This window comes from Oncorhynchus masou, chromosome 15 (genome assembly GCF_036934945.1).
Source record: "Oncorhynchus masou masou isolate Uvic2021 chromosome 15, UVic_Omas_1.1, whole genome shotgun sequence".
NCBI classification, from domain to species: Eukaryota; Metazoa; Chordata; class Actinopteri; order Salmoniformes; family Salmonidae; genus Oncorhynchus; species Oncorhynchus masou.
In genome coordinates, this window is record NC_088226.1 from 48,308,257 (window position 1) to 48,323,012 (window position 14,756).

The 14,756-nt window shown below is 44.3% G+C and overlaps 2 protein-coding genes across 5 annotated transcripts in view; one reads left to right on the plus strand and one right to left on the minus strand.

The window, feature by feature from the left end:
* Positions 1-3,013, plus strand: part of angptl1a (angiopoietin-like 1a) — a 30,489-nt gene extending 27,476 nt beyond the window's left edge. For all 4 annotated transcript variants that reach the window (XM_064989509.1, XM_064989508.1, XM_064989510.1 and 1 more), the window contains 2 exons: positions 497-767; positions 989-3,013. In XM_064989509.1, coding sequence (XP_064845581.1) covers positions 497-767; positions 989-1,176 — 459 coding nt within the window. In that variant the 3' untranslated portion in view covers positions 1,177-3,013. The remainder of the gene's footprint in view (positions 1-496; positions 768-988) is intronic.
* Positions 1-14,756, minus strand: part of ralgps2 (Ral GEF with PH domain and SH3 binding motif 2) — a 99,315-nt gene that overhangs the window by 58,449 nt on the left and 26,110 nt on the right. The window contains exons 5-7 of the mRNA XM_064989513.1: positions 8,308-8,397; positions 8,085-8,177; positions 7,248-7,374 (exon numbers count right to left, since the gene is read on the minus strand). Coding sequence (XP_064845585.1) covers positions 7,248-7,374; positions 8,085-8,177; positions 8,308-8,397 — 310 coding nt within the window. The remainder of the gene's footprint in view (positions 1-7,247; positions 7,375-8,084; positions 8,178-8,307; positions 8,398-14,756) is intronic.

A 14,756-nucleotide genomic window follows, 5' to 3' on the forward strand; every position in this document is an offset into this window, starting at 1 on the left:
TGTGTGTGTGTGTGTGAGACAATGTGTGTGTGTGTGTGTGAGACAGTGTGTGTAGCCCCCATAGACTTTCTCCCCTGCCACAGCCAGTAATTCACCTTGACTGGGAAGGCAGAACTTTGACACATTATCGTCTCCAACAGGGAACTGATTCAATTCTGTTCCATTGATTCTTAAGGTCTGGTTTCCTTTAACACAAATGATGCAGCGTGTAATCACATTACTGAAGTCTACCCTCTGTGATTTACCCTCTCTTTGTCCTCTGAGCGGGACTATTTAGACTGTCTACAGACACAGGTGTGGTTCTTTTTGCTGCTGACTAGATACGGTGTGGTTTGTTAGGCTAGTTAGTGGGTGAAAGCAGCATTCCAAAAGCTTTAGCTGGGACACTACACAACCACCACACAACTCACTGTCCTGTAACCGTTCATTAGAAACCCTTGGAGACTGGAAATTATCTATATTATAACCTGCTGTGTGTGTGTGTGCCCCCCTACAGAAAGGCTTTGGGAACATTGACAGTGAGTACTGGCTGGGTCTGGAGAACATCTATAACCTAGGGAAGCAGGGGGACTACAGGCTGCTGGTAGAGCTGGAGGACTGGGTGGGAAAGAAGGTGTATGCCGAGTACAGCAGCTTCCACCTGGAGCCTGAGAGTGAGGGGTACCGCCTGAGACTGGGCACCTACCAGGGGAACGCTGGAGACTCCCTCAGCAGCCACAATGGGAAAATGTTCACCACGCTGGACAGGGACAAGGACGCTTTCTCAGGTAAAACAAGACAGTGTGCCAAAATAGGGATGTATGCTAGAATACAAGTACAATGCTGTACTTGTACGTTAACACACTTCTATGCTACAATACTAGTTTCCCAATCATACCATTTCACAAGCTTCTTTGTACTGTGGTCCATTTCTCTAACATCCCTGCTCAAGTGACATCAAGCACAAGAATATGCTGTACCACTAAGCCCCCTCCTCTCCCCTCCCTAGGTAACTGTGCTCACTTCCATAAGGGTGGCTGGTGGTACAATGCCTGTGGCCAGACCAACCTGAACGGAGTATGGTACAGCGGAGGGGTTTACCGCAGTAAGTTCCAGGATGGAATCTTCTGGGCCGAGTACGGAGGAGGGTTCTACTCCCTCAAGTCTGTCCGCATGATGATCCGACCTATCGATTGAGCCTGGAACAGGCGCCACCTCCCTAACTACACCATGACCTTTGACCCATCATGACCCCTACCCTACCCCTCCCACTCCTGACCCCTCTCAGCTTCTCTACCAAGCTACCCTTCATCTCCACACTCCATTCCATCCTTCCATTCTCAAGTGGAGAAGAGGATTGGATTTCAACAGTCAATGCCCAAAATGGAAACCCTGGTTATGTTTGACCCTCTCTGGATAGAAGACACAGCTTTCTCCTATGTTTCAGCTGTGCTCCTATTGAGTCCTCTCTAACAGATAGCAGTGGACAGCCAGAGTATGGACTCGAACACAGAGCTAGCTGCCACTGCCTTCTACAACAGTCTATATATACAGTATGCTACTTCACCATGTCACAGTTCAATACGCTATGAAGGTGATTAATTTAGGAATTTGAGATGACTTACAGCCTAAATGCTACTGGAAAAAAAATATTGTTTATTTTGCTGTTCTGTTTTGCTTGTCTCCAGCGGGTTTGTTGCTAAGTGAGTGCCTTTCTTCACAGCGTAATAAGGATTTAATTACAAGTTCCTTATGTCATCGCTTAAAATCAAAATGAGAATGTACCACAGTCAAAAGGGGTTGAGAGGCACGCACCTCCCCCCAGGAATACAGGACTTGGTATGGTCTTCATGTACATATTACTCTGTTGTTTTGTTTGGGCTTGTTGTTTCGGGGTTCCCACAAGCACTGAGAGGAAATGGACTGTGCTTTGTGACGTGGGAATGGCCTAACTCGCTTTGGCATGTAAATATATTGGGCTTTATTTGTGAGAGTTAATTTAAGACGTATGAATCTGCTCAAGCCAAATGTTTCCTCCATGGTCTCCCTGCCATCTCTCACTTCTGTTATTTATCAACATATTTATAATGAGTATAGTTATAGTCACTCCCTGCTCTATTTAGCCCCAGTATGGCCATTCTGTTTATTTCTGTTAAGGGTCACACACACAGGAACAACCGATAATCAGCTGAGCCGATATATTGGGCCGATATTGGCTGTATCTAGTCTAATCGGCTATTGGCCCTTCTCTAACGACTTTGCAGATAGTCCCTCTACATAGCAAAGCTGCTGCTATGCCAGCCACCACTCAACGCCTCAGCCATGAGCACTGCACAATGCCAAGGAATGTCTAGCTGGGAAAATCAGCAGCAGGAAGCAGCAAGCTAGCTCATCCTCCAACAGAAATGTGTAGTATTAAGAAATGGATTAATTGACACAAAGGATGGATTAACTCCCGTGGCAAATATTAATTTAGTTAATTCACTAATAATTAGGCTTGTGTCAATGTGCCCGGACCTACATGCAATAAGCAAGCTAGCTATGTGACCTGTTATCAAAGATCACAACTAAACATTGCATATGTGGTGTTCGCTAGCTAGATAAAAATGTAGCTAAGATAACAGATAGGAGCTAATAGCCAATGTAACTAGCTAGTTGTCATTTAGCTGGTTATCATTTTGAACACGCACCATTTTCTGCAACGAACCATCTGACTTGTAATGGTGTAATTGTGTTACGTAGTTAGATTAGTTTTTACCAATGTCAAACGTATTGTTTGATATTTAAATTAATGCATACACAGCTGTCTCTGGGAAATTTTGTCATCAAAATTTTAAAATGTAATGATATTGGATATCGGCCTAAAATATCAGCCTTGACTCCCTAAAAATCGGTATCGGCCCCAAACAATCCATATTGGTCATTCAACACACACACAAAGACGAACGTCAAGTTGACAAAGGTGAATAGTTGCCCTGCTCTGACATCAGTTTCCATGCAGCTCTATACTAAATAAAACCGTTTTTAAATACCCGTTGCTCTCAAGACTTCTCATTCACACCATCTCTCTCTCTCCATTTCTCACCCAACCACCCCATGGCCAACAAACAAAGTAACATATTCCAGGACAGTTAGTCAAACTAGTAAGTCTGCTTTGTCACAGCTGGCGTAAACATTATACGTTTGATTATACCGCTGTATGAAGGAGCTATCAGGAACAAAGAGGTAGTAAATATGGAGCATGATAAGTCTTATGAAACCTCCCATTATGAAGGAGTTCATAATGAAAGAATGCAGCCTTGGAGAGTAGAGGAGAAGAGGGGGAGAGCGGAGGAACGGGGAGGAGGAACAATGAGAACCACATTTCTGTAGTTGAGAGAGAGAGAGAGAGCCTCGAGTCAGGACAACAAAAAGGTGAAAGTGGAGAAGGAAAGAGAGGACAGGGAAAGATGATACTGAAGTAGAGGGGAGACAAGAGAGATAAAAGGAGAGTGATCAACAGAAATGGAATGAAGACAAAAAGGCAAAAACACAAAAAAGAAAAAGGGGAGGGGAGCAGGGAATGAAAAAAGACAGGGGGGGGGACATTCTTTCCGTGCTAAAATGCTAAGCTTTCAGTTTTACTAAGATACGTCCTAAAGTTATGATTCTCCCCTGACCTAGGTCCCTAAGGAGCCATTAGTCTTTACACACACACACACACACACACACACACACACACACACACACACACACACACACACACACACAACACAGCTAGCACTGCAAGGATGTTGAGTGAATGCACACACAATATATAGGCATGCACACACACACCGCTGCTATATCTCTGGCTCCAATACTGTGGCTGTAGGTCATGGAAACAGAGGGAAATTGAAGAGAGTTGGTTTGGAAAGTTGGATAGCAACTTGGCCTAGTTCTCTCATCTGACACTTTGCCCTCATATTTCCATTACATTGGTTCCTCCACAGCCCAGCTCCAACCCTACTGCACCACACAGACACCTCGCCAATGGCCCTGGCACTATTCTGTGCAGCCAGTGATTTACCTCAGAACATGGGTGACTCTTCTGTAACAGCCAATTCTGTCATGGTCTGCCGCGTAAAGGGATGAAAGTGTGGTTAAATCCAATTAGGTTTGAATATGTGTGTCCCTTTAGACACATACACAGCATTGAATTCAACCAACTCATCTACTTATGTCAACAGGCCAAATGGAGACCAAACCATTGATTCCCATTCAAAATCTCAGACCACAGCGTGAATCTCAGACCACAGCGTGAATCTCAGGTCAGTGTGTGAATCTCAGGTCAGTGTGTGAATCTCAGGTCAGTGTGTGAATCTCAGGTCAGTGTGTGAATCTCAGGTCAGTGTGTGCGCGGGAGATTATGCGTGTGCCTCTTCCGGTACAGAAAGTCTGCTTAGCCATTTAAGCAGATGCTCTTATCCAGAGCGACTCACACCTTTGAGTGCATACATTTTCATACTTTTTGTTCCCCGCGGGAATCAAACTCACTATCCAGGCGTTGCAAGCGCCACGCTCTACCAACTGAGCCCAATTCTTATATCCCATTCCCTCTTCTAATATCGCGGACTGTCACATCTCAGAAGTCATTGCCAAATCCCTTTCGCAGTACAAGGACTGACATAGAGCAAAGGCCCCTCATGACTACTGCCATGGATGCATTTGACTGCTTGTTGGGTTTTGTAAGGTAGCTACCTCAAATAAGCAATCTCCTGTCATCAGAGCAGCCTTTTGCCTGTTTGTACTATGAGTATTATACATCTCTAGTTCTCTCACGTCACCCCGCTCCTCCGCTCTCTCCACTGGCTTCCAGTTGAAGCTCGCATCCGCTACAAGACCATGGTGCTTGCCTACGGAGCTGTGAGGGGAACGGCACCGCAGTACCTCCAGGCTCTGATCAGGCCCTACACCCAAGCAAGGGCACTGCGTTCATCCACCTCTGGCCTGCTCGCCTCCCTACCATTGAGGAAGTACAGTTCCCGCTCAGCCCAGTCAAAACTGTTCGCTGCTCTGGCCCCCCAATGGTGGAACAAACTCCCTCACGACGCCAGGACAGCGGAGTCAATCACCACCTTCCGGAGACACCTGAAACCCCACCTCTTCAAGGAATACCTAGGATAGGATAAGTAATCCTTCTCACCCCCCCCCCCCTTAATGATTTAGATGCACTATTGTAAAGTGGCTGTTCCACTGGATGTCAGAAGGTGAATTCACCAATTTGTAAGTCGCTCTGGATAAGAGCGTCTGCTAAATGACTTAAATGTAAATGTAAATGTGCACACACTCAGATGAATAAACCTCTATGTCTAATAGCAGCAGGGTTCCACAGAACAACACACACAGGTTTGTTTTACTGTCCTTGTAGGGAGCAAACAATTGATTCCTATTCAAAATCTTATTTTCCTAACCCTTAACCTACCCTAAACCTAAGTCTAAAATAGCCCTTTTCCTTGTGGGGACCGGCGAAATGTCCCCACTTGTCAAAATGTTCCTTGTTTTACTATCCTTGTGAGGACTTCCGGTAAAAACAAAAACATGCACACCCTCCACTGAGGGACAACACGGTTTGGAAACAGAGCAGAAACACAGCTTAAAACGCCAGTGCAGTCATCACTAAGATGCCAGTCAGAGAGGGAAGTCAATCAATCACTCCCCACTCTGTGTACACACACACACACACACACACACACACACAGGGTATGGCTGCTTCTACTGTATACAGAGAGTGGAGTGATTGTAAAAGAGAGAACCAATTCCTGCCTTTCCCCATTCATATCTACCACAACAGGAACTACAGAGAATCACGAGTTTTACTAGAACTAATAAAATAAGAAAAACCTTCATCTAGTCCTCAAAGGAAAAACAGAACAAACAAACACACACACAGAGAGAGTGGGAGTGAGGGGGAGGGAGAGGGGAAGAGAGCGAGAGAGCAAGAGAAAACCAGAGAAAGAAAAAGAGAGATCGAGAGAAGACGGATGCGTTTTCCCCCTGTAGTTCATAGGGGATTCCTGGGCCTTGTTAGTGTTCAGTAAGACAGTCTGTGCTGCCAGCTTTCAAAGAGAAAAAGGAAAGAAAGAAAGGGGGAATAAATATAAAATGATGAAGCAGAGGAAAAATAAATAACATGTGACTTAATGATTTCTCCATGACTCATGTGTTTGTCCAGCTATGAGCGGCACATGGTGTTTCCGCTGCAGTCATTTAGCTGTGGCGCTGCGCCACGGCAAGAAAAATATGGAACATGAAAGAAAATTCACATTTACTTCTCCTCTGCAAATGAGTAATGAATTGTAAAAACAGAGAACCCCATTATATATTTACCTTGTCGGCTTGTTGTTGTGCGTTCTATGCGAGATAAATATTTCTCTCAAGGCGCATTCAAGTGGCGATTGTCGCTCTCCCCATGGCATTCTCAAACAGGCAATGCACAACAATTCTTAACGCAATTGTGGGGAACCCAGCTTTCCATTCATACTTTATTTCTCAACTCCAAAATATGCGCAAATTGCACCATTTTAAACTCTTGAGTTTTTTTTTTTTAGCAAGGGCACAGTTAAGCACATTACAGCTCTGCAATTTGCAGTGAGTGCATAGGTGAGAGTAAATTGTAGGGTAACGTGGGCTAAAGTGCCACCCTACTGCAAAATAATTTTTGGGGAGTGACTTAAATTGTGATGAGACAGATGAAATGTTTAGTTGAGCAATAGTGGTGGCAACCGGGGAAAGTGTTAGGGGATTATTATTGATTTTTAACATTAAGTGGTTTGTATGAGGTACAGGCCGGGGACGTTTTACCCCAAGTAACCCTATTCACTGTGTTCATGCAAGTTTTTTAGGACATAGCATCATAATTGATGAATTGTTACTAGTTAAAAGATTACATCTAGCTAATGATTAGCTCAATAGGGTAAATGCAGATAGGCAACCCCATTCTTCAGCCGATTTATTTATAGCCACTATGCTGCATCAGTTGGGTTACAGGTGATAATGCTGATTGCTAATAGCATACCTGATAATATGGACCATGCATAAGCTATATGCATGGCCCAATATGGTAAAATAATTGTACCAATACGTTTCTGGGCTCATTTCTAGAGTGGAAATGATATTTTAGATGGTGTCAGTATACTTTTATTTTCATTGATTTTAGAGTAGAAAGTCCTTTTCAAAAGTCTGAGCTTCTCAGTGCTTCTACATAAAATGGCAGGGAGAATGGCGACGGGAAGGTGTCTGCATCTTACCCAGGTACGGTATGCAGGAGTTCATGCTCTGGCTGCGTATGTAGTCTCTCAGACGCTTGTAGTTGTCTTCTTTGGCCATGAGGTACTCCAACCTCTCAAACGTTGCTTTGTCCTTCCGACTCAACAACTACACAGAGACAGTTGAATTATTGTACACATACAGAGAATTAATTCAACATTCACAGACAAAATAAAAGTGGGAACATATGAAAGCAAGAGCCAAGTGAGAAAGTGCTAAAAAGAGGGGGGAAAGAGCTCAAATCTGGACGTAAGAAGCACAATATCCAGCCTGGAGCCAGGAATATTGTTGTGGCGGGAGAACTGGGGATCATTTCCCTGGAATGGCCTCGTTGTGATTCAAATTCATTCACTCTAATTTATTAATTTTCCGGTCACTTCAGAGTGCAATATAATACCGTGCATTACCCGTCAAGCAAAGTCTGGTTTTCAGCCTTGCCAGAAAGTGAGAGAGTGCGTGAGAGAGCGAGAGAGTAAGAGAGAAAGAGTGTGAGCGAGAGTGTGAGAGAAATAAAGCGAGAGAGTGACCAGTGTGCGGCGAGTGAGTGAGTTTATGTATGAGAGTTTATTTTTACAGGGACAGTGCACGTTAAATCAATGTTCTCGCTGAAGTTTCTGCACAGACGCTTCATATACACAAAACCATGACATATTCCAGCAATGACCATGTAATGACTTTTGACTGGTGAGATAAAGACCATTTACATCTGCCACTGCTCTACAACACACCGTCAAACACATTTTCAACCACATTTTTTTTGTAGCGTGCGGTTAGAGAAAGACCATTGTTTTGAGATGCATGGACACACAGTAACTCACCGCCCACGTCTTGGAGAGTCTATAGATGGGAGCGCTTTGTAGGCCCGACACCACAGCCATCACGGCATGCAGATTGTTTATGTCACACAGTTTCTGTTGGGAACAGAAAACACTCGAGATGTATACACACACTTTTGCATTACTATAGGTTTATTGTCCACTCATGTGGAAATGAAACAATAATCTGTTGAGAATAAACAGAGTACAGGGTTGTGTTCCTTACCTTGGCAGTTCGGATGTACAGACTGAGTACCTCAGCTCTGATCTTCAGGGTCTGAGCATGAAGGATCTCCCTCACCACCCAGAAAGTTGTCTGGAGACACAATTAATCAATTTGTTATTTTGCATAGCACAAAGTGATTAACGGCACCTGACACAATTAACGGCACCTGACACAATCAATGTTAAACAGGACTTCCCAACAGAGTAGACAGACACACTCATACATGTGATTGCGGACTAAACAGCGATTTAACATCAGGTATGATGTTCCTTCAAGACAGACTCATCCTACATCACACAGGTCAGATCACAACACAATGTCTACAGAGAAGCTGAACTAATGGGAATGTTCATCAGATGAGTTGTTCTGTCTGCAACGTGATCTTTGGGGGAAACAAGAGCACTGGAGGAGAAGAGGGGTAGAAGGGCTACTGGAATGGAGGGAAGTTCACCAGACTCCAGCCAGTGGTGGAAGAAACTATTTTTAATACCCCCACTCTCCAAGTTAGGGATACTGTACCTCGTCTCAAAATAGGCCATCATTGCTGTCAACCATGAATGATAATTATTCACATTTTACCAGCGAAATGGCATCTGCATGCCAATCATTTGATCACAATCAGTTTCATGGGAATATGCATGTAGATCTTCTTGAATGACTGTTTTATAGCAGATGGTGTTAAACTATTAGCCTATGGTTTGTAGATACCCATTAATCCCAGCACCCGTTCCCGCAGGAGGTTTTCTGCCTTATGGAAGGCCATCATCATTGTAAATAAGAATTTGTTCTTAACTGACTTGCCTAGTTAAATAAAGGTGAAATAAAATACACTTCCAGTCATTGCCCTAACACTAGTTAGCATTGGCTCGTGAAACTACCTCTAACTTCCTTCATACTGGAAACTGAGACATAAGGATGGTATCCCTTTAAGAATAGGATAGGAACTGCTGGTGATCATTTCTCAATGTTCTGATTGGTCAAAGTGGTCAAGCCTCTGACCGGCCTCTGCAGTGCACACAAGTAGCCTACAGCTCTTCACCATTCTCGTCACCGCCAGAGAGGAGACATGGAAGAAACCACCATTTACCTACCGCTAGATTGCTATGAATATTTATATGGTTTGTCATACTATAATTGTTATGTAATTTGTGGTAATTAACTATAAATCATACATAAATGATCAGAATTCAATTTCCAAAAATAGTTTGACCAGCTCTGTGTATATTTAAATTAAATAATGAGGGAGTGCTGCTCCCCCATGATCCAGCAGCACTACACCAGCTGATGTATCAACAGCTACCCATAAAAGGTATGTAAGAGAATGTGGTCAGTGTGTGAGAGATAACCCCCAGACAGAACAAAGTGATCTGATCGATATATCAATTGGCCAAGAGCTCACTGACACAGCTCTCCTCTCATAGCAAAGCAAATAAGGTCAATGAATTGGTCAGTGTCTGGTCCAACCACCCTCAGGAGAGAGGGAAGGGAAGAGAGCGAGGGACGAGGAATGGAAAGATGGAAGGAAGAGGAGTGGTAATGGGGGGAAAATAAGCTGATATCAAGCATCCTGAGTCTTTTATAGTCTAAAGCCGTCTGTACACCGTGTTCCAGAGAGAAAGATAGAGGGGAGAGAGCAAGAGAGAAACAAATAGAAAACAGAAAAACATGGAAGGTCTGCGAAGAAAGACTATGTAAGCACTGTGGGTTGGGTGAACTAGAGAATGAACAAAACTGCTCCAATGACAGAGGTATTTATCTCCTGAAATTTAAAGAAATAATTTCAGGATCTCTTTAACTGCATATGTTGAAGAGAAAAACAAAATCAGCATTTTGTTAGGTGAAAATGTAGAGCTTGCTGCAGTGTGTCCTGGCCTGTCATAAGACAAGTGACAATAGCTCCCACCATGTCATGTACATGATCCCTTCTAGATTAAATTTCTCAAATGTTGCCGTTTTTGTGTATTATTTATGTACATTATAATTGTTTTTGTTGATATTAAAATTGTTTGTCACGCATACTGTTCATTTGTGTCATACTTCATATACATTGCTTTGGCAACAGTGGCAAACACCCATTCATGCCAATAAAGCATTTATTTAATTGAATTGAGAGAGAAAGTATGTATGTAAGAGAGAGCGAGAGCCTGAGAGAGGAGAGGAGAAAAAGAGAGAGAGATAGTGAGGAAGCGAGAGAGACGGAGAGACAGAGTGATCAGCGTGGATCAGAGAGATCGAGAGCGCTGATGTCACCTAACCTACCCACAGGAAAAACAAAGGAAATATGCACTTCACCAAACGTATATCCTGCCTGTCTGTGTAATAGACCAATACATCAATATGTCATCAACTATACACAATACTGATGCTCCTTGAAGGCAGCTTTTTCTATCCTTTACTTTCCCTGTGCAACCATCTCACTTCTCTGCATCCCTCTCTTACACTTCCAACTCGCTTGCTTCATCTTCAACTTTCCATCTCCCCAGGAGCCCCTCTCTTCCTCCCGCTCACTTTCCCTCTTCCCTTCTCCAAATCTTTAGGTCCTCCCTTCTTCACAGTGTGTGTGATCATGGTTCTACTGTACGTGCAGGGTTGTGCAGATGATGAGAATCCCAGACAGGCCCAGAGGGGGGAAGCAACATGGGGAAGGGAGGGGCTGCTCTGGTTAACAGACTGACCAAACCCCCCACAGGGTCAGTGTGAGTGTGTGTGATATCAGCTTACTGCAGGTGGCTCTGCATAGAAAACCACTGTGGGAAAAATAATGTACTGCTACACTCCGGCACCATTGAGGGTCACAGCCATTCAAGAGATTAAAGTGGTTGGAGAGTTGCAGGGTAGTAACCTAACCTTTTCCCCTCTAACATCCTCCACACACACAACTTTGTTTTTGTGAATTATCAGGGTTTTTGGGAAAGTAATAAATGTATTCCTATTCCAAATCCTTATTTACCAAACCCTTACCCTAACCCCAAACCTAACTCATAAACCTAATCCCCTAAAATAGTGTGTGCGCGCCCTCATATGTCTATGTGTGTGCACTCTACAGGTCAGGCCAGAGGAAAGAGCAGGGGCTCTCAGTTGTCTTTCCAGTAGTGTTTATGATCTTATAAATCCCTGTTATTTCAGGCTGCTCTGTCCAACTCTACAATCATCATAAATAACATGGAACATGGAGACACCAGCTGATAGCTGCGGATTAGTCCTGTAATAGGCGGAGTCTCTCATAAAAGCACCAGAGGACTGGAGAGTTTACGATAGCTCCATCTCACTGCCTGGGTGCTGAAGAGGCTACAGCTGGGTATGGCTAGGGTCAGGGGCTAATTTATTTTATACAAGACGCACATTTTCCCCTCTCCTCCTGACTGCATGTGCTGCCATAGAAATATAATGAATAGAATGGGCATCCCCATTCATGTCAAGAATGGCATAATGGCTAGACTTGTAACCATTGCAAGGAGCAAAGCAGGAAATAAAAGCAGGAAGTAAAGGCAGGAAGTGTACCCATCAATACATGCTGTCATTTGTTATTTCAACATTACAAAAATGACATTCCATTGCATGAGGCACATCAGTTATTTGAATGAACATTCTACATGACCATGGAAATTATTACATCACAATACCAGGCAGGCAAGAGTAGCCATGAGAATACTAGTAAAATAGAAGTGTTAAAAGAGGTCTATTGAACTTGAACAGAACAATGGAATAGCAATTGAAATGTGTGGGGGAAAGATCCTGAGTCGCCTCATTGACCCCCAGAAAAAAATGAGCTTACCTTTAGGCTAGTGTATTTCACACTATGTTGAGGCAAAGATCTGTGTTTAATGCTTGTATGGATGTCAACCCCAACACATGTTCATGTCATTGTTACCAATAAACTGCATTACAGTTTTTAAAAATGACTGACTCACACCAAAGATGTCTGTATGCTAGCTAACCAGCTTATACGAACAGCAGTTAGCATTTAGCAGTCACTTCTTCTAAACATTAAAATTAACAACTTCTACGTGTCATGGCTCACGACACCATTATCCCAGAAATCCTAGACCCACTCCAATTTGCATACTGCCCCAACAGATCCACAGATGATGAAATCTATATTGCGCTCCACACTGCCCTTTCCCACCTGGACAAAAGGAACACCTATGTGAGAATGCTGTTTATTGACTACAGCTCAGCACCATAGTGCCCTCAAAGCTCATCACTAAGCTAAGGACCCTGGGACTAAACGCCTCAATCTACAAATGGATCCTGGAATTCTTGACGGGCCACCCCCAGGTGGGAAGGGTAGATAACACATCCCCCACACTGATCCTCAATACAACAGTGGTCGGCCTGATCACCGACAACGATGAGATTGACCTCCCCATAGTCTGAGACCTGGCCGTGTGGTACTAGGACAACAACCTCAAAAAGTTCTACACCCTCAAAAGGTTCTACAGTTGCACCATCGAGAGCATCCTGACTGGTTGCATCATTGCCTGGTATGGCAACGGCTCTGTCTCCGACCACAAGGCACTACAGTGGGTAGTGCGTATGGCCCAGTACATCATTGGGGCCAAGCTTCCTGCCATCCAGGACCTCTATACCAGGCGGTCTCAGAGGACGGCCATAAAAATTGTCAAAGACCCCAGCCGCCCTAGTCAGACTGTTCTCTCTGCTACCGCACTGCAAGCGATGCCGGAGCGTCAAGTTTAGGTCCAAAAGAGTTCTTAACAGCTTCTATCCCCAAGCCATAAAAGACTCCTGAACAGCTAAACAAACGGCTACCCAGACCCCCCCCCCCCCCTCTTTTACACTGCGGCTACTCTGTATTATCTATACATAGTCAGTTTACCTCTACATATTACCTCAACTAACCAGTGTCGCACCTTGACTCTGTACCGGTACCCCCTGTATATAGCCTCGCTATTGTTAATTTACTGCTGAATGTTTGTTTTTTTCATCTATTTTTTACTTGACAAGTACTTTTCTTAAAACTGCATTGTTGGTTAAGGGCTTGTAAGTAAGCATTTCACTGTTCTACACCTGTTGTATTCAGAGCATGTGACAAATAACATTTGATTTGAAAACAGACAACAATATCCAAATCGGCCCTAAGCAACCACATTGTGGGCCTGTTACAATACATAAATCATGAAGGATTTGAGGAATATCCACTTTGTTAGATCATATTTATTGAATGTGCGCCAATCTGGTCAATGGAATGTCTGCGTTCCATTGACGCCTTAACACATTTATTGCCAGGGTTAGAGGTTCCAAGCTCTATTCATATGTGAGCTGCTGCAAGGAAGGGGGCGTTGCCTAGACAACCAAAGACTTGTTTGCTACAACACCTTGCTTGTTTCACATTGTTACTGGAGAAACCGACACAACCGAACGAATGCCCTACCGTCCTGTCTTCCGTCAGCTGTTCATTCCACACACACAAAAAAACGTTAATGGTTATTTTATTTTCAAGACCATGTTCATCCATAACCGTCGGTTACACGGTTATATGGTAATAGTGCCAGCCCTAGCCCTCACACCTGTAGACTTCCAGTCATTGCGCTAAACTCTTTTGCATTGGCTTGTGAAATGAACACCAACTCCATTCATACTGCACACAGAGACATAAAAATGGTATCCACAAGTTCATCTGACTCTGGGTAAGTAGAACAAACAAATATTGCCGTATCCCTTTAAAATAGCCACTCCGTTACTGCCAGCCTTACCTCAGTCAACTCCCAGGGCCTCTCCAGCCATACCTCAGTCAACTCCCAGGGCCTCTCCAGCCATACCTCAGTCAACTCCCAGGGCCTCTCCAGCCATACCTCAGTCAACTCCCAGGGCCTCTCCAGCCATACCTCAGTCAACTCCCAGGGCCTCTCCAGCCATACCTCAGTCAACTCCCAGGGCCTCTCCAGCCATACCTCAGTCAACTCCCAGGGCCTCTCCAGCCATACCTCAGTCAACTCCCAGGGCCTCTCCAGCCATACCTCAGTCAACTCCCAGGGCCTCTCCAGCCATACCTCAGTCAACTCCCAGGGCCCCTCCAGCCATACCTCAGTCAACTCCCAGGGCCTCTCCAGCCTTACCTCAGTCAACTCCCAGGGCCTCTCCAGCCATACCCCAGGGCCCCTCCAGCCTTACCTCAGCCCCCATTCACCCAGAACATTATCTACCCTTCTCCAATCTTCTTTAGCTCTACACCTAACCTCCCCCATCCCCTTTAATCATTTTCACTTCATCCCTAACCAATCCTCTCCTCCTTTCCACTACATCCCACTCTATGCCTACCCCTCGCCAGTCATACCAACCTACACTACATAACCAAAAGTATGTGGGCACCTGCTAATCAAACATCTCATTCCAAACAGGTGACTGGGGTTTTACAGTTTGACAAACTGACTTGTTGGAAAGGTGGCATCCTCTGATGGTGCCACGTTGAAAGTCACTGAGCTCTTCAG